General features: G+C 40.7%; 2 protein-coding genes across 4 annotated transcripts in view; one reads left to right on the forward strand and one right to left on the reverse strand.

Annotated features, from left to right (window-relative positions):
- RPGR (retinitis pigmentosa GTPase regulator) overlaps positions 1–19,463 on the reverse strand; it is a 61,447-nt gene that overhangs the window by 18,768 nt on the left and 23,216 nt on the right. For all 3 annotated transcript variants that reach the window (XM_084788994.1, XM_084788992.1, XM_084788993.1), the window contains exons 9-13: positions 17,344–17,468; positions 14,848–15,030; positions 13,334–13,502; positions 8,404–8,519; positions 1,390–1,455 (exon numbers count right to left, since the gene is read on the reverse strand). In XM_084788994.1, the coding sequence (XP_084645120.1) occupies positions 1,390–1,455; positions 8,404–8,519; positions 13,334–13,502; positions 14,848–15,030; positions 17,344–17,468 (659 nt within the window). The remainder of the gene's footprint in view (positions 1–1,389; positions 1,456–8,403; positions 8,520–13,333; positions 13,503–14,847; positions 15,031–17,343; positions 17,469–19,463) is intronic.
- OTC (ornithine transcarbamylase) overlaps positions 18,113–19,463 on the forward strand; it is a 120,203-nt gene continuing 118,852 nt past the window's right edge. Inside the window, exon 1 of the mRNA XM_084788997.1 lies at positions 18,113–18,484. The gene's annotated coding sequence lies outside the window, so the exon portion shown is untranslated. The remainder of the gene's footprint in view (positions 18,485–19,463) is intronic.

A 19,463-nucleotide genomic window follows, 5' to 3' on the forward strand; every position in this document is an offset into this window, starting at 1 on the left:
TAGTTATATAAATCATTGCAAAGATTTTACATTTACATCCACAAGCTAACATGTGGTGAAGGCTCACTAATTCAAACTTTACAAACTATCTTACATGCTTAGTCTAGGGGTTCATTAGTTGTTGCCAAATAAATTATTAATGACAGGAGTTACAAATTAACAAGCTAATACATAGAAATAGCATGACAAATGCAACCTTTTTACTCACTAAAGTAGGCCTGACAAAGCCTAACATAAAAGCATATATGAAATATGGATAAGAGAAGGGATTTCCATTTTTGTTTCCAGAAAAATTTAAGCTCTGTTTAGAATCTTAAGGGAAGCATACTCAACTGCCAGAACTTACTTTTAAATATGTGTACCTCCCCCCTTCCGACCACCCAAAAAGCTTAAGCTGAGCATCTAAGACAATGGAAGGGAAGACACAGGGAAGATGCTGCTTGCTTGAGGCAGAGTAAGTCACAAAGGTAGTGAGCACTTGCTGAGCTTACCCAACAAGAAGCTCTCCTATGCTCCCAGGCATGCTGCTACTCACTGTGCCTCTCACTTTTGGAGCCTGGCTCTACATTTATATAGTTCAGCAAGATCTTCCTGTGTTTTGTAAAATCTGGTTTTAAGAAAATTTAACCTAACAATGTAGCAAAGGCAGCAAAAACATAAAAATGAAATGATCTCCAAAGCCAAATGTCGAAGTAACTTCCAAACATCTTAAATTTATTTCATTGGCTCCTAAAGTCATGAAAAGCAAAAAAGCAAAACACTGTCAAGCAGGTCTTCATTTATCTAGGGATGTGGAAACCATGCTTTTGCTCCTGACATTGTTACTAAAATCTTCCTTATTCCCCATCTACAGCCTCTTACTAATTTCCAACTTTCATTTTAATCCATTTTGTGCTCATCTTTTTTTGATCCAATCCAAAGAATATAAAATAATTACCAAACAGTTTACACTCATAAAAATCTGTAAACTTTTAGAGCTAGTAAGATGTGACTATCATCCATAGAAGTCAGCATAGTGACTCATGCGAGTCATACAAAAACAAATTAAGAGATCCACTCTGCTAAATACTAGCCTCTTCACAAAATAAGAGCTATGATGACGACTGATTGCTTGGCAGGGAAGAATCATCATCATAGCTTAGGTAAATATGTGGAAGAGCAAATTCTAGCAATAAAATTGTATGAGGATATAGTTACCAATAAAAGACACCAAATGGGAGCCACCTACATTGCATTCCTGCCTTTTAAATTTTAATATAAATGAATGATTACCTTTTCGTCTTCTTTCCAAAAAGTTCTCAAAGAAAGACAATTAAAACTGTTCTTAACCATGACAACAATAACAACAATACCAATAATAATAATAACAACAACAACTATGAGTTGTACCTGTTGTTTTTGAATTGGTGAAAATTTTAATGACTTCTCATTGGAACTCAGGCTCATCATATGTGTCTGAAACAAATAAAAATATATGTTCTAGATAAAATAGAAAAACTATATATGAATAATGGATGCAAGTAAACTCAGACATTAATATAATTCATTCACAACTGCCATACTAGTGATGTCAGGATAGAAAAGCTACCTAGAACTTCACAAATAGACTTGATACCCAAGATCTTGCTTAAAGCAACCCAGTGCCTTTCAGCTTCTCCATATTAGAGACAAAACAGTAGTCCTCTACTTGTTTAGGTAGTAGTGGAGTACTGGAGTGAGTAGTGGAGTACTGGAGTGAGTAGTGGAGTACTGGAGTGAGTAGTGGAGTACAGGAGTGAGTAGTGGAGTACTGGAGTGAGTAGTGGAGTACTGGAGTGAGTAGTGGAGTACTGGAGTGAGTAGTGGAGTACTGGAGTGAGTAGTGGAGTACTGGAGTGAGTAGTGGAGTACTGGAGTGAGTAGAGGAGTACTGGAGTGAGTAGTGGAGTACTGGAGTGAGTAGTGGAGTACTGGAGTGAGTAGTGGAGTACTGGAGTGAGTAGTGGAGTAGTGGAGTGAGTAGTGGAGTACTGGAGTGAGTAGTGAGTACTGGAGTGAGTAGTGGAGTACAGGAGTGAGTAGTGGAGTACAGGAGTGAGTAGTGGAGTACTGGAGTGAGTAGTGGAGTACAGGAGTGAGTAGTGGAGTACTGGAGTGAGTAGTGGAGTACTGGAGTGAGTAGTGGAGTACTGGAGTGAGTAGTGGAGTACTGGAGTGACTAGTGGAGTACAGGAGTGAGTAGTGGAGTACAGGAGTGAGTAGTGGAGTACTGGAGTGAGTAGTGGAGTACTGGAGTGAGTAGTGGAGTACAGGAGTGAGTAGTGGAGTACTGGAGTGAGTAGTGGAGTACAGGAGTGAGTAGTGGAGTACTGGAGTGAGTAGTGGAGTAGTGGAGTACAGGAGTGAGTAGTGGAGTACAGGAGTGAGTAGTGGAGTACTGGAGTGAGTAGTGGAGTACTGGAGTGAGTAGTGGAGTACTGGAGTGAGTAGTGGAGTACTGGAGTGAGTAGTGGAGTACTGGAGTGAGTAGTGGAGTACTGGAGTGAGTAGAGGAGTACTGGAGTGAGTAGTGGAGTACAGGATTGAGTAGTGGGGTACTGGAGTGAGTAGTGGAGTACAGGAGTGAGTAGTGGAGTAGTGGAGTACAGGAGTGAGTAGTGGAGTACAGGAGTGAGTAGTGGAGTACAGGAGTGAGTAGTGGAGTACAGGAGTGAGTAGTGGAGTACTGGAGTGAGTAGTGGAGTACAGGAGTGAGTAGTGGAGTACAGGAGTGAGTAGTGGAGTACAGGAGTGAGTAGTGGAGTACTGGAGTGAGTAGTGGAGTACTGGAGTGAGTAGTGGAGTACAGGAGTGAGTAGTGGAGTACTGGAGTGAGTAGTGGAGTACTGGAGTGAGTAGTGGAGTACAGGAGTGAGTAGTGGAGTACAGGAGTGAGTAGTGGAGTACAGGAGTGAGTAGTGGAGTACTGGAGTGAGTAGTGGAGTACTGGAGTGAGTAGTGGAGTACAGGAGTGAGTAGTGGAGTACTGGAGTGAGTAGTGGAGTACTGGAGTGAGTAGTGGAGTACAGGAGTGAGTAGAGGAGTACTGGAGTGAGTAGAGGAGTACTGGAGTGAGTAGTGGAGTACTGGAGTGAGTAGTGGAGTACAGGAGTGAGTAGTGGAGTACTGGAGTGAGTAGTGGAGTACAGGAGTGAGTAGTGGAGTACTGGAGTGAGTAGTGGAGTACTGGAGTGAGTAGTGGAGTACAGGAGTGAGTAGTGGAGTACTGGAGTGAGTAGTGGAGTACTGGAGTGAGTAGTGGAGTACTGGAGTGAGTAGAGGAGTACTGGAGTGAGTAGTGGAGTACTGGAGTGAGTAGTGGAGTACTGGAGTGAGTAGTGGAGTACAGGAGTGAGTAGTGGAGTACTGGAGTGAGTAGAGGAGTACTGGAGTGAGTAGTGGAGTACAGGAGTGAGTAGTGGAGTACTGGAGTGAGTAGTGGAGTACTGGAGTGAGTAGTGGAGTACAGGAGTGAGTAGAGGAGTACTGGAGTGAGTAGAGGAGTACTGGAGTGAGTAGTGGAGTACAGGAGTGAGTAGTGGAGTACAGGATTGAGTAGTGGGGTACTGGAGTGAGTAGTGGAGTACAGGAGTGAGTAGTGGAGTAGTGGAGTACAGGAGTGAGTAGTGGAGTACAGGAGTGAGTAGTGGAGTACTGGAGTGAGTAGTGGAGTACAGGAGTGAGTAGTGGAGTACAGGAGTGAGTAGTGGCGTACAGGAATGAGTAGTGGAGTACTGGAGTGAGTAGTGGAGTACTGGAGTGAGTAGTGGAGTACAGGAGTGAGTAGTGGAGTACTGGAGTGAGTAGTGGAGTACTGGAGTGAGTAGTGGAGTACAGGAGTGAGTAGTGGAGTACAGGAGTGAGTAGTGGAGTACAGGAGTGAGTAGTGGAGTACTGGAGTGAGTAGTGGAGTACTGGAGTGAGTAGTGGAGTACAGGAGTGAGTAGTGGAGTACTGGAGTGAGTAGTGGAGTACTGGAGTGAGTAGTGGAGTACAGGAGTGAGTAGAGGAGTACTGGAGTGAGTAGAGGAGTACTGGAGTGAGTAGTGGAGTACAGGAGTGAGTAGTGGAGTACAGGAGTGAGTAGTGGGGTACTGGAGTGAGTAGTGGAGTACAGGAGTGAGTAGTGGAGTAGTGGAGTGAGTAGTGGAGTACAGGAGTGAGTAGTGGAGTACTGGAGTGAGTAGTGGAGTACAGGAGTGAGTAGTGGAGTACTGGAGTGAGTAGAGGAGTACTGGAGTGAGTAGTGGAGTACAGGAGTGAGTAGTGGAGTACTGGAGTGAGTAGTGGAGTACAGGAGTGAGTAGTGGAGTACTGGAGTGAGTAGAGGAGTACTGGAGTGAGTAGTGGAGTACTGGAGTGAGTAGTGGAGTACAGGAGTGAGTAGTGGAGTACTGGAGTGAGTAGTGGAGTACTGGAGTGAGTAGTGGAGTACAGGAGTGAGTAGAGGAGTACTGGAGTGAGTAGAGGAGTACTGGAGTGAGTAGTGGAGTACAGGAGTGAGTAGTGGAGTACAGGATTGAGTAGTGGGGTACTGGAGTGAGTAGTGGAGTACAGGAGTGAGTAGTGGAGTAGTGGAGTACAGGAGTGAGTAGTGGAGTACAGGAGTGAGTAGTGGAGTACTGGAGTGAGTAGTGGAGTACAGGAGTGAGTAGTGGAGTACAGGAGTGAGTAGTGGAGTACAGGAGTGAGTAGTGGAGTACTGGAGTGAGTAGTGGAGTACTGGAGTGAGTAGTGGAGTACAGGAGTGAGTAGTGGAGTACTGGAGTGAGTAGTGGAGTACTGGAGTGAGTAGTGGAGTACAGGAGTGAGTAGAGGAGTACTGGAGTGAGTAGAGGAGTACTGGAGTGAGTAGTGGAGTACAGGAGTGAGTAGTGGAGTACAGGAGTGAGTAGTGGGGTACTGGAGTGAGTAGTGGAGTACAGGAGTGAGTAGTGGAGTAGTGGAGTGAGTAGTGGAGTACAGGAGTGAGTAGTGGAGTACTGGAGTGAGTAGTGGAGTACTGGAGTGAGTAGTGGAGTACAGGAGTGAGTAGTGGAGTACAGGAGTGAGTAGTGGAGTACTGGAGTGAGTAGTGGAGTACTGGAGTGAGTAGTGGAGTACTGGAGTGAGTAGTGGAGTACTGGAGTGAGTAGTGGAGTACAGGAGTGAGTAGTGGAGTACAGGAGTGAGTAGTGGAGTACAGGAGTGAGTAGTGGAGTACTGGAGTGAGTAGTGGAGTACTGGAGTGAGTAGTGGAGTACTGGAGTGAGTAGTGGAGTACAGGAGTGAGTAGTGGAGTACTGGAGTGAGTAGTGGAGTACAGGAGTGAGTAGTGGAGTACTGGAGTGAGTAGTGGAGTACAGGAGTGAGTAGTGGAGTACAGGAGTGAGTAGTGGAGTACTGGAGTGAGTAGAGGAGTACAGAAGTGAGTAGTGGAGTACAGGAGTGAGTAGTGGAGTACAGGAGTGAGTAGTGGAGTACAGGAGTGAGTAGTGGAGTACTGGAGTGAGTAGTGGAGTACAGGAGTGAGTAGTGGAGTACTGGAGTGAGTAGTGGAGTACTGGAGTGAGTAGTGGAGTACTGGAGTGAGTAGTGGAGTACTGGAGTGAGTAGTGGAGTACAGGAGTGAGTAGTGGAGTACTGGAGTGAGTAGTGGAGTACAGGAGTGAGTAGTGGAGTACTGGAGTGAGTAGTGGAGTACAGGAGTGAGTAGTGGAGTACAGGAGTGAGTAGTGGAGTACTGGAGTGAGTAGAGGAGTACAGAAGTGAGTAGTGGAGTACAGGAGTGAGTAGTGGAGTACAGGAGTGAGTAGTGGAGTACAGGAGTGAGTAGTGGAGTACTGGAGTGAGTAGTGGAGTACAGGAGTGAGTAGTGGAGTACTGGAGTGAGTAGTGGAGTACTGGAGTGAGTAGTGGAGTACAGGAGTGAGTAGTGGAGTACAGGAGTGAGTAGTGGAGTACTGGAGTGAGTAGTGGAGTACAGGAGTGAGTAGTGGAGTACTGGAGTGAGTAGAGGAGTACAGAAGTGAGTAGTGGAGTACAGGAGTGAGTAGTGGAGTACAGGAGTGAGTAGTGGAGTACTGGAGTGAGTAGAGGAGTACTGGAGTGAGTAGTGGAGTACAGGAGTGAGTAGTGGAGTACTGGAGTGAGTAGTGGAGTACAGGAGTGAGTAGAGGAGTACTGGAGTGAGTAGTGGAGTACTGGAGTGAGTAGTAGAGAGTGGTGCAATGTAATACTGGAGTGACAGATTCTTGGAGATGGATGGAGTTTGGAAATAGAAGTGTGAGGAAAGAGGTGTCCTAAGACCAATCACATGGCAGTTGGCAGGGGGGAAAGGGTACACCTTGTGAAGGGAAATGAAAGACAAAATGGTTCAGTGAACTCCACTAATTCAGAATTTGGTACTCAGGGTTTTTGGAAATCCCTGGCATGACCTAACAAACTTCTAAATTTATCCATCAAAATCAAAGGAGATATTCCAAGATAAGCATGTACTAATCTAAGGTCATAACCAATAGATCAGCATCTCAGAAGACAAAAGCAATCCTACACCTAGAAGAGGAAAAGGGGAAACACAACCATGAGAGCATGAAAAGAATACATCTCAATATAAGAATAGATATACATATGAGAAATATTATCAGCATAGTTAACCATCACTTCTGGAATGAAAGAAAGACATTCTAAGACAAGAAGAAATAAACTGATTTTTTGAAAGAAGTAAATCAGCAACATATACATACCTTTCAATAATAACCTGAATGTAAATGGTGTTAATTTATCAATTAAAAGACACCAATTGTGTGACTGAATTTAAAAAATAATGAGCAGTACGCTTTATGCAAAAAATATCTCTGCATCAATAAAACAGAGAGAACTGAAAGCAATGGAAATTTATTCAAAGTGAATGAGATCTGAACATAAGCAGAAGTAGCTATACAAATATCTACAAAAAAATACTGAAAATCTAAACTAGAAACCAAGACTATCATTACATATTGATCAAGGGACCAATTCATCAAAAAGACATTACACACACACACACACACACACACACACACAGAGAGAGAGAGAGAGAGGGAGGGAGAGAGAGAGAGAGAGAGAGAGGGAGGGAGAGAGAGAGAGAGAAGTGCAAATACTAAAGCACTCAATTTTTTAAAAATAAAGCTGGCTCCAACACAATAATAGTGGTGACTTCAGTATTGTATTCTTAGCCAAGCAATCAGCATAGTAATGTTAGAGATAAATTACACTACAGATCAAATGGATTCACCATATATTTCAACAGATGTAGAATGCACATTTCTTGACATCAGCCATAAGTAAGGCCATAAAGGAAACTGTACAAAATCCAAAAATAATGCTGGGCGTGGTGGCACACACTTTTAATCCCAGCCTTCAGGGAGGCAGAGGCAGGTGAATCACAGTGAATTCAAGGGCAGCCTGGTCTACAGTGAGTCTAGGACAGCCAAACCCTGTCTCAAAAAATAAGAATAAAAAAATTCAAAACAATTTTATTCCTGACATCTTATCAGACCACATAGAATAAAAAAGAATATAACAGCAATAACAAGAAAAACTATACTCATTACACAAACACATGGAGTTTAAATAATAGTTTTCAGTGACCATCAGAGATCAAAAAATATTTCAAGGTAGCATGAAGGGATCAGTGTTAGCTTAGGACACCCCAAGAACAAGTTGTAAACACAATGAAGACTTATTTGCCCTAGAGGGACAAAGGGCGGGTTATAAGAGATAAGGACAGGAGATAGAGGGGAGAAAGGAGTATTTTCCTGGGGGACAAAGGACCATCTTTGGATAGAGGAGACAGATGTGGCACATAGGCAAATGACAGTTTATAAAGGTACAAGAGGAAACCCTGTTAGGATAAGGTGCTTCATTTTAATTGGCTATGTTAATTAAGGTAGCCAAAGGGGGCTATTGATGGCTGGATTTCAACACTTTGATGGCTAGACCTTGGTAGTCAGCCTCAGGATGAGGATGTGCCAAATAAGGGACTAGACCTTGGTGGCTAGCGTTAGGGATGTATTCTAATGGTTTTTAGCAAGGCCGAGGGAATAGGGGAGAAGGGCAAGGCCTGCCAGAGCCATGTTTGCCATGCTTGGCCTATACAGACTTAGGTCCCTTCAGAGACTGTTAAGGGAATAGGAAGGGCGCTGGCAGAAGGGAGTGAGAATAGGGCAAGTGAGGGTAAAGGAATGGTACACATGATCAAAGCCTGGCACAGGTATGGAAATGTCACAGTGAAACTCACTAATATTAATATGTATAATTGAATATTAACAAAAATCAGCTTTCGACATACAAAATATAGAAAGTATTACACACTTCATGAGGAACTAAAATTCACACAACTCATATCTAGACAGGAATAATTACCATATTTAGGATGTCAGTAGTTTCACTAAGGTTTTCTGAATCCACTGCTGAAGAATTTTCTGTCTCTGTTTCTGTCTCTGTCTCTGTCTCTCTGTTCATTTTATCTTCAAAATAATCTGAGTAAGTGAAAGGAAAAAGTCAAACTCAGATCTTAACAGAAATGAGAAAAGCAAGTGAACAAAAACAATTGCTCTACAGTATATCATGGGGTGTGACTTCGTCCAAGGCCCCTTTAGTCTTCTGATTGGAGGTTGAACAGTAGTCATTCATAGGGGCAGCACATTTTCAAAGCTCATAGTTAATGGTGAACCACTCTGTTGCCAATCATGCAGCACCAACTTCATTCACAAAGACACACAAACACTATTCCTTTGGAATAGATACTTCTCAGCTAAGCTGTATCGCCTTCAGACCAATACAGTCTGCCCCACACTGCCCTGCTATTCTTTCTTCAGTCTAGTTCTCCATGCAGACAGTATGGGGTTGAATTCTATGTGTATGACCAATCAAGCAAAGTGGACATAACTGTGACATCACTTTTCACTTTAGTTTCTTGGTCACACATGCATGCCTTCTCTCTTTGTGACTTCTTGCTCTAGAAGCCATATTGTGAACATTTCTTTTAGGATATGAAGTGACTTGCTAACTGTCACATGAAGGAGGCAGAAGTCCAGTCAAGCTTCTAGATACTACCATCTCATTTAATAGCACAAGTTCAGCAAAGTCTAAGGACGAAGTACTACGCCAAGCTCCTCCTGAATTCTCAACTCTTAGAGTTATGTCAAATAATAAATATCTGTTATTTTGACCTGTTAAATTTGATCATCTTTATGTAGCAATGAAAAACTAATATAAATACTTAGAACTCTCAAAAACAATTCCAAACAATTGACAATTGGCTCTATTTGAATTTACACCATTGTCCATTTGTCATTCTCTTTTTCTTTTCTTTCTTTCTTTCTTTTTTTTAATCATCAACCATCTGGGGTGCTTCCTGAGGAAATTTCCATTAAAAACGTCAGCGCCCACTCAATACTCCCTTTTAAATACTTTCACTCAAATGTGTGCTCATTTTACATTTCCATAAGAGATAATTTACAGAGAAAACTTAAATACTCATTATTTCTGTATTTTAATGATCTATATTGAAGGTATAAAAACGTGTGTGTGTGTGTGTGTGTGTGTGTGTGTGTGTGTGTGTGTGTTCATGAGGAAGTGGTAACTGTTAACTCTCAATAAACTCATACTCTAGAAGGGATGTAGAACATAGGATACTGGGTAAAGAAAAAACATAAAATGCTATTGGGAATCAGGAAAGATTTTACTTGTATAATGCATGAAAAAATGAGTAGACTTCTAAGGGGTGGGTGGAAATACAGGGAGAGGGGAAGAAAACAAAGCCCAATACTAATAAAGCAAAGAAGTAGAGAAAGACACAAGAAATTAGCTCCTGTTGAAGATTTCCCATCTATTTTAATCTATGTTGAGCTAACCCTATGAAAATGAGAGGAAAGTAAGCATCATTGACTCTTCTGGTGTCTAGCTCCCATGTCTGGAATCCTGTTTGACTCGATGGTAACTCCAACTGAATCACTCAGTTCGATCAATACCAAGGCAATACTGTTAACATCTGAGGATGGTTTTGAAGGTTTCAGATGCTAAGTAAAGACAAGGACTGTATGGCTGTCCTTAACATCTGAAATTTTAATGAAAAATGATTACTGGGGGTGGAGCTAGAAAAAGGGTGTCTTGTTCCCTGCATCTGAGGTTACAGGTCATTGTGAACTGTCCAACATGGATATCCAACATGGGTGCTGGGACCTCAACTTTGGTCTTCTGCAAGACCAAGTGCTCTTAATTGCTGGCCTTTCTCTTCAGCCCCAACTTCTGACATTTTAGTATGAAAGCAGCCTCTTATAGTACACAAGTGAACTGGGATGCCTGGGTTTCCATACATTTTCATGAGACACAGTTTTCTATCTCCTAACCTAGATGAATATTATAAGGAAATATTATTGAAAGATGAAGCGCTGTCTCTCCCCCTCTTCTCTTCTCTTCTCTCTCTCTCTTCCCCTCTCCCTCTCTCCCTCCCTCCCCCTCCCTCCATCCCTCCCTCTCTCTTCTCTCTCTCTCTCTCTCTCCCCCCCACCCTCTCTCCACCTATATATACACTTTTGCATCCAACTTCTCATTTTCTTACAAAATGTAGTATATGGTCTCTGCTACCAAAGACTGTTCTGCGTGCCAGTCTCTCAAGTGTTTTGAGACCTCTACATCTTGTCTCCAGTGCTACCATCCTCTCCTGGACTACTGGCTCACCTCCATTGACTTACACATAGTTTTCCATTGGCCTCACAGTTCCCTCAAGCAGCTAGCCTAATTCTTTGGGCTGCCTCATAACCAAATAGGCAAACTAATGATCTACAGAGCTTAGCTCCTCTTCACTTCCTCATTCTCCATTCATGCCTTAACTAGTAACACTCTGGCTTCTACCCAGATCTTTCCCTAGAACTTCTTGTGTTGATGTTGCTGGTATTCTCCATGATGCCAAATGCACTGGGAATTCAGCAAGCTCTTTTATTTGGGCTCTGACAAGTACTTTGCATTTAAAATATTCTTCTCTCTGATATTCATTTCCTGAGTTCATTGTTACTAATATTGGTCCTTCTAAATGACAAGTGTTCTTCCTACTTCTGTTCTGATCTCCCTATAGTCTACAATGACCCAGAAGTGCTTATCAATTTGACTGGAACACATCAGGTAAAAACCCCTTAGACTGAGGAAAAATATTCAATCCAGATAAGTCTCCTCTAACCTATAAAACGAAGAATTGTTTCTTATAGTTTCGTTCTCTGGTAACATATTCACCTGAATTTTCCTGCTGTATCTTCTATTCATATTGGTTGCCTTTTCTTTTCTTATATATTGCACCCAAATCTTTTTCTCTACTTTGTTCTTTGTCTAGAATGTATATAGTCCCTCTCTTTGTGTGTCTGACTCTCAAATGCTTTTCTTTTTAAATAAAATTTAGCCATAGTTTAATTTAAACTTTAATTCTTACTTACTCAAGCTACAAAATTATAAAATTATATATCACTCCATACTGAAATCTACTGAAGTGTGAAATGACTTTCCTAAACCATAAACTTGTCTCTGAACACATTGCTTGGCAGAATATGCTCCTACTTTAAACATTTTTAAATGTTTCTGAAAATTTTATTTTTGAGAAGTTCAAACATCTACACAATGAAATATAATCATCTCCACCCCACACTCCCTCAAGCTCTTCCCATGCTCTCTGCCAACTTCTCATCTTCTTATGTCTAGGGTTAAAAAGCACCATCTGTGGCTGACTCTTATTTCAAAGTGAACTCTCGGAGAGGTGCATGTCAGATACAGCCCATGATCGATGTCCTGCTTATACTGACTAGTCCATGCTCTGCTCTTGCCTGGGACCCTGGTCCTTTATTATTTCAGTCATTTCCCTAGGTTCCTCAAAGATACAAAACATCCTCTCTGCCATGCTTTATCCCTGACTCTTGTTTCATTTTCAGTAGTGTGTGTGTGTGTGTGTGTGTGTGTGTGTGTGTGTGTGTGTGTGTGTGTATGTGTCTTTGATATGTGTGTATGCGTGCCTGGATGATATGGTGTGTGTGTGAGGGCCAGAGAACTAGTTTGTAGAGCCAATTTTCTCCTTCCACCTTTATGTGAAAATCAGGAATGAAACCCAGGTCCCCAGGTCTTCACAGCAAAAGCTTTTAACCTCTGTGCCATCTCACCTTTGGTTTCACACTTTAATCCCCAGACCTTCTGATCTCTTGGTCATGAGTTTATAGTCAAATGTACATTTGTAGTAACAGACAGATTCTCCTACTGAGAATCATGTTGAAGAGGTACATACTAGTAAAAGGTTAAAGATTTATATGATCAGAAGAGACAGCAGAGTATAAGAGATATAGAATAGTAAAAGATTCAGGTTGTAATTTAATTAATAAAGTCTATAGCTAATATGCAATGAGGCAGAGGCATTAATGATGTTAAGTGTATTTAGAAAAGGGTATATAGAGATGTTGAATACATTACCACGTATTTTACATGCTGGATCTCACTTAATCCACACAACCACTCACTTATGCATTTATTTAAGTTTTTGAATTATTATTGTTTATGTACAATATATGTGTATACAGTGCATCACATGAGACATTACATAGTCTGCCAGTTCTCTCTTTTAACCTTTAAGTGGGCTCCAGAGGTCAAACTTAGGTTATCAGTCATACATAGCAAGGGCCTATGTCTTCTGTGCCATCTTGCCAAACTTTAAATTCAGTATTATCAAACCCATTTCAAAGGTAAAGAAACTGAGGCTTTGGGACATTAAGTTAGTCCCTTGGTTTAGAAGTACCAGACTTAGCATGTAACTTAGATCAATTCAGCTGCATACCTATAAGCTCATAAGCACTATGATTCCTTCCAGCTGTGGGACAGAAATTCCATTTGCATCCTGTCCTCTCCAGTCATCAGCTGGATGACTAGAGGAAAGTCGCTCCATCTTTTTGAGCCTTGTTTCTCTTACCAGGAATAAAGACTATAATTCCTACCTACTTCATGAAATGTACAGGCCTAAAATGATTCTGCATATATCTCCCATTGCTCCACAGTTGCCACTGTGGTGAGTGGTGTATGGTGTAGACAGATTGCAGCTCCAATTAAAGATGCCAGCCTCTAACTAGGGAGAGGAGAGTAGAACCAACTGGAACAAGGCCAAGTGCTTCCTTTATTTCCAGTGCTGGGAATCGATCCCAGGGCTGAAGCCACATTAAGCAAGTCCTATATTACACCACTGACCTACGTCTCTGACTTATCTTAAGATAAGTATGAAAATGGCAGGAGTACAAGGCCCATTTCCTTTAAAAGCAGGCAGCATTACCTGGGTCCAGTGGCTCCCCGGAGTCAGAGAGGCTTTTGTCTCCATAACTGTTCATAGACAAACGGAAAGGGATTGAACTGGGGGAAAAATAAGAAGTTGAAGTGGAGGTAGAAGTCCCCTCTAATGGAGGCAGTGTTGCCATCATGGAAGTAGAGCATGGGGGTCTCTCCTTTAAAATAAGATGAAACAGACTGTCAAAGGATGTTACATATAAGGTCTGCACACACTTTCTTGTAGTTACTAAAAATATTTAAGAGAAAATCTTCGAAGTCTGCCAAATATTCCAAGACTTAAAAGCTTTTTTTCCTTGTCTTTGTATCTTAGATGCCCTAAATTGTCACTATCAAAGCCTATTTTCCATGTGTTAGGGAGTGTGTTTGTGTTTCATCTGTTTACTCTGAGAAACAAAAAGTTGCTCATAGGAAACAAAATCATCACAGATTGAAGTGAGCTTTCAATATTTCCATATATACTTTTGCATAGTAAAATATAGACTTAACCTTTTTCACTTCAAAAGGGATACATTTTAGTACTTATAATAGTTTTCAAAGCTTTTAAACATTAATATATTCTTTTTTAAAATGTACAACTTATAAAGCAATTTTAAAGCACAGAAAGAGAGGTCTAAATTTATTTGGTAGGAAGCATTTCCTGTCTCCAAGTAAATGACTTGTTTGTTTTCCATGTTTCATTGTTTATAGTCTATCACCTTTCACTGCTCAGGAGTCTTAAGACAGAAGAAGGCAGTATTACACTAACTGATTAAGTTCTCCATATTTGTTGTACAATATAAAAGTGTATCTTTTATGCTAATACCATATTGTACATTCTAAAAGCTATGTTACATGGATAGAAATGTTCTTACCACAGTATTACCAAAAAGGCCTGTAACAGTCAATCCATATACAGCTTATAAAACAATCAAGGGACCACTTCCTTTGAAGTAAGGAAGATCTATAAAAATGTACTGTGTCTGATAATGATCTATAAACATAAGTTATCTACAGTCATTTGAATTTGCAATTTGTATTCTTTAATATCTAAACTTTGAACTTACTACAAACGTTTAAAAGCCTTTATCTCTAATCATTTTATTACCGCTTTCAGCTTGAAAGAATCTCCTTTAACTTAGAAAGAAAACAGAATTGTTCCTATTTACTTTGCAGTTGTAGATAGCACTATCATCCAGGATGCTAGGATTCTGCTTCAGTCGGCCTACCTGTGATGTCGTTGCCTACCTGCCATGGGGGTGCGGCCATGGCCAGTATAGAAAAGGACAGACCTATCTTATCTCTCCCCCTCTTACCCCCTTACTCCCTCTCTCTCTTACCTCTTTCTCTCTTTCTCCGTCTCTGTCTCTGTCTCTCTCTGGGGAACCTCTCCCCGCTTTCCTTCTCCAGCCACAGTCATTTAATAAACTCCTCACCTAATATCATATCCATTGCCTAGCATCTTATGCATCTTATTCTCTTATTATCTATTATATATAAAAACAAAATACAGCACAACTGTACCCGCTCTCTTCGCCGCAGGCGGGCTGATAAAGATCTATTCAGTGAACTTCCTGGGGAGAGGTCACTGAAGGACAAGGGACATGTACTTAGATGAGGCTCATACACTTCTTCATATTCATTGTCGTCTATTGCAGAAAGTCGTGGAGTGGCGAAGACTACCATGTGACATCCACCACAAGCAATCTGCAAGCATAAGTCCATCGGAAAATTAGTCAGTGATAACATCAAACACAAATAGTCTAACACTTATCAGATCAGCACCAAGACATTTACTTGGAGGCAAACTTTGAAGACTCCCTAATTTATGGCTTTTCTGTGTCCTCCTCCTCCCCCTCTCTAAAATACGTGTATAGACATCTATATGTATGCATGTATGAATACATGTATAGATATATACACATATATGAATTAAATATATTCTTTAAACACTGACTGAAAATTAAAACCAGTCTAATCTACCACTTACCTTCAATTTAATATAATCTAGAAAAAATACCCTTGTCATTTAATGAAATACAGTATGTATCTTATTAAAACATAGAAATGTTATGTTTTGATCTTTAAACACTAAAAAGTCACAAATATCCAGAGAATAATTAAAAGAGAAATTACTTATGAATAACTATGCCTCTGACCACTAAAAATAAATATACAGTAGGTATGCATATCTGTACAAAGTCTATACAAGGTTTAGCCCTTCAACATTCCATCAAGGAAGGGGGAGGAATCCATGAGGTATCACCTTCTTCTAAGGAACTACTGTCAGTTAATGGTTACTGAGGGAGAGGGAGACATTTTCTTTAGTAGTATAGCCAGTAGTGTGTTGGCCATGATCTAACAAATAGTCCCTGATTATGTTTATGTAACCAGTCCTAAATTTAGTGAACAACAACAAGAGGCATACGTGAGATGCGGTAGTGGAGAAGAAAACATTAAGAGGGAGAGGGAAGAGGATATGACAAAGTAATGAATGTAATAATCACACACACACACACACACACACACACACACACACACACACACACACACACATTTGCCCAAAATAAATAGAAAAAGATTATGTCTCCAAGCCCATCATTTATAAGAACACTCTCTAAATTAAAGACTTATTAGAGGAAAATACAGCTCCACTGGACAAAATAATGAAAAATAAAACCACAAATGAGTTTTAAGAAGTGTATGCTTTTCACAAAAATGTTAACAGAAACTCTATACTAACAATTTCAGAGAGAGAGAGAGAATTAGTCTTCTCCAGAAATGAGCCCTCTGATTGCTTATTTAATGCCAAGGGGCAGGCAGGCAAAACTGAAGAACTCAGTGGGTTATACTTATAGGCTTATTTGTGTGTGTTTTTTGTGTGTGTGTTCTTACATATATATACATATATATACCTACAAATATATACATGCGTGTGTGTGTGTGTGTGTGTGTGTGTGTGTGTGTGTGTGTAAAAATGGCTAAAGAAGGAGAGGATGGGAATCTGGGAGACAGGAGACATGGGAATAGTAGGATAGAGGAGAAGTGATATAATTATGTGTTTTTAATCACAGGAATTAGCAAATCTATCTCAATAATATTCCTAAATGTAAATGGCCCTAACTTGTTAGTAAAAGCCATTGGAAAAAAGAACCTATGCTGGAGCTTGAGAGAGGTAATAACATCATACCATAGCTAGCAGCAGAGAGCACTGCATGCACTCATGTTAGTTAGTGCTCAGCTTGCGCTCTCCTCCTCATGAACTCCAGGGCTCAGCCTGTGAAAGGATGCTGCCAGCACTCAGACGTCAATGAACCTAATTAAGAGAATTTCTCCCAGGCATGCTCACATGCCAACTTAATCTAGGCAATATACTAGTGACCTCTCCCTAGGTGATTCTAGATTGTGTCAAGCTGGCAACTAAAACTATGACAGTTAGGAAATGAATAAGAGAAGAATTCCACAGTATGAGACATGATGTCTTTGGGGATGCAATATGAGTAAGCAAGCAGAGATTAAATGCCTACAATTCGTAACCGGCAAAAATACTAGAGATAATAAGCCAGGAAGAATGACAGTGATGTAGCACTGAAAAGATAACATCTTAACTGAGTGGTCAGCCAAGAAATCCTTTTAACACTCTTCATGTGTAGCCACGTTCTTCCTGTGCAGGGTTTGAGAGTGCACAACCTTCCCCAGTAACTTCACATTTGCCCTCTATTTGGCCTTGTGAGCAAGACCCGTTCCTGGCACTTGCTACATGAGACACAAAGCTTACAGGCATGGCACATAGTCTTCAAGAGAAGGGAAAATGAAGCAGAAAAGTCAATGTTTATAGAAAAATATTGTTGAAGGAGAAAAATTGGAAAAGGAGATTTTTTTTTTCAGAGCAGTATGATGTCTAACACAGCTGTATCAATGAAATTCTCTAACAAACATAAAATATGTATTGTCTATGAAATACCAAAAGTCTCAAATCTACAAATAGGAAACTATTTAAGGGAGATGTGAAACCCTTACCAATTGAACTGTAAACTTCAAAAAGTTTGAGCACAAAGTAGGAAGGAACTTATTGGTAAAATTCTCCATTCCAAGTCCTAATTTTCCATGTCGGCCATCTCCAAAAGTAAACATAAGGCCTAAATCTAAAATGCAAACAAAATAGAAGTTATGTAAGTTCCATATGTATGCATCTAGTTATAGACAAATACATGAACTTCTATTACAATTATAATCTTGTCATAGAAATCTGAATGAAATCCAGTCTGGTCTACTGACCTATGCAGGGCTTAGTGTTTGTGGTTCTACATATAACAGTAGGCAATGGAACTGAAAATGGACCACTTCGTCTTGGTGGGCAAAGTATCCTTATATGTGTGTCCCTATGCCCTGTAGTCTATTTAGTACCACCACCAGCATCTGTCCACTTGTCGCTGGTGAAGAACTATGTCACTTAGAATACAGCTGTCTCATTAAGTGGCTCTTGGCCTGTGGAATGCTGCCTGAGCAACACCAGGAGTCAGCCAAGCATTCTGACTAATTCTCCTATCAATTACCTGGGTCCTGGCTCGGGCACACAATGATGAGCAATGCTATCATTTCTCTCTAACTGACCCTGCCACAGCAGGTACGTGTAACTTTTGCACTTCTTTGTTAGCCCCTCCCTCCTTCCTACCCTACATTTAAGGGTGTGGGTTAAGTGCCACAGAAGCACAGGGTAATCGGGGCACAGAGGAGTGGAATTGCCCACTAGGCAGGGATTGGTGAATGGTAAAAGATAGAATTTAGCTAGAAGAAGGAAATAAAGCATCCTCCAGACAGAGGCAGCACTACAATGAAAGGCTTGTATAATGAAGACCACAGGTCAGGCTAGGGAGGGGCTGAAAAGTAATGAGCAAGCCAAATGAGGAGAACTGTGAGAGATTCGGGGTCTAAAGTGGTAAGGCAGGACCACACTAGGGACAGGTAAACTAATTTAGACTACACATTTTTTATTATATTTGAAGAGTGGTAAGCTTTTTAAGTGAATGGCTTTAATTTGGGAAATGGTTAGCTCATATCTGGGGATTTACGAATGAAGATGACAAAGTGGTCGCGCAGTAGGAGAATCTCTTATCACCTGACTGAAGACTGCCTTGAAGTAACATAGTTCAGTAAGATGGTAAGTTACTATTTTAATTTACAAACCTAAACAAATTACTTCTTTTGATTTTGATTTATCCAACCTCAAAACTTATCCAAATTTTGATTGTCCAATGTGTGTTTTTCCAAGGTGCTTTTCTTTTGCCAGAGAAAGTAACCCTTGAAAACTATGAGCAGTTGATAAGGAGCTAGGAAGAATTTCAGCAGTCTCACTATGTATATGTCACTGTACTAGAGAGAGAACAACATCTGTAAGGCTTGTTCCCTGGGGACAATGCATGAGCAAAACAGCAAACCAACTAAACATGTAGTTATTCATACCAGAACTCTTTGTCAGGTAGAAAAAGTACTATGCAAACTTAACTAAGCAATCTATAGTAAGACACGAGTCATAAAAAGTATATTCACCGTCACTGGTAACTTAGGGTTGACGAAAATGGCACTATGGACAGAGAAGCTGTCATTAGGGCACTGCAGTAAGGGACACATATCAACAGTTCTACAGGACAATGAAGGAATGATCCCTTTTTACATTCTACATAGTGGTGTTACAGACTATCCAAAGGAGTACATCAGTACTTGATAATGGGCATGTCATTCTTCTGGAAGAGTTCTGTGGGAAAGGGGCAACTATTTATGGTAGTTGCCCGTGTTTTCTAATTCCTACTTTCTCTAAACAGATATGGTTACGTGAGCTCTGCTCTTTTTGGAGCTGTTTTGGATAGAAAGAGGGAAAACAGAAATACCAGAGTCTGGATTATTTAAATATACTAGAAATATTTCTGACTTTTTCATGTTTTACCTTGTTTTTAGATGAAATAGTGGAAATATAGGCCCTTCTGTTACAAAGCATTTAAGTTTTCAAATACATAAAATTCCTTATAGTTAGTGGCTAAGTCATTTCAAGGGAGAATCGTGTTGAACCCCACATTATCAACAGCATCTAGTTTAGGAGACTGAGATGTAAGCAGGCCAAAGGAACATCTCCTTTGGTAACA

Source organism: Acomys minous, assembly GCF_964271855.1.
Source record: "Acomys minous genome assembly, chromosome: 7".
NCBI lineage: Eukaryota > Metazoa > Chordata > Mammalia > Rodentia > Muridae > Acomys > Acomys minous.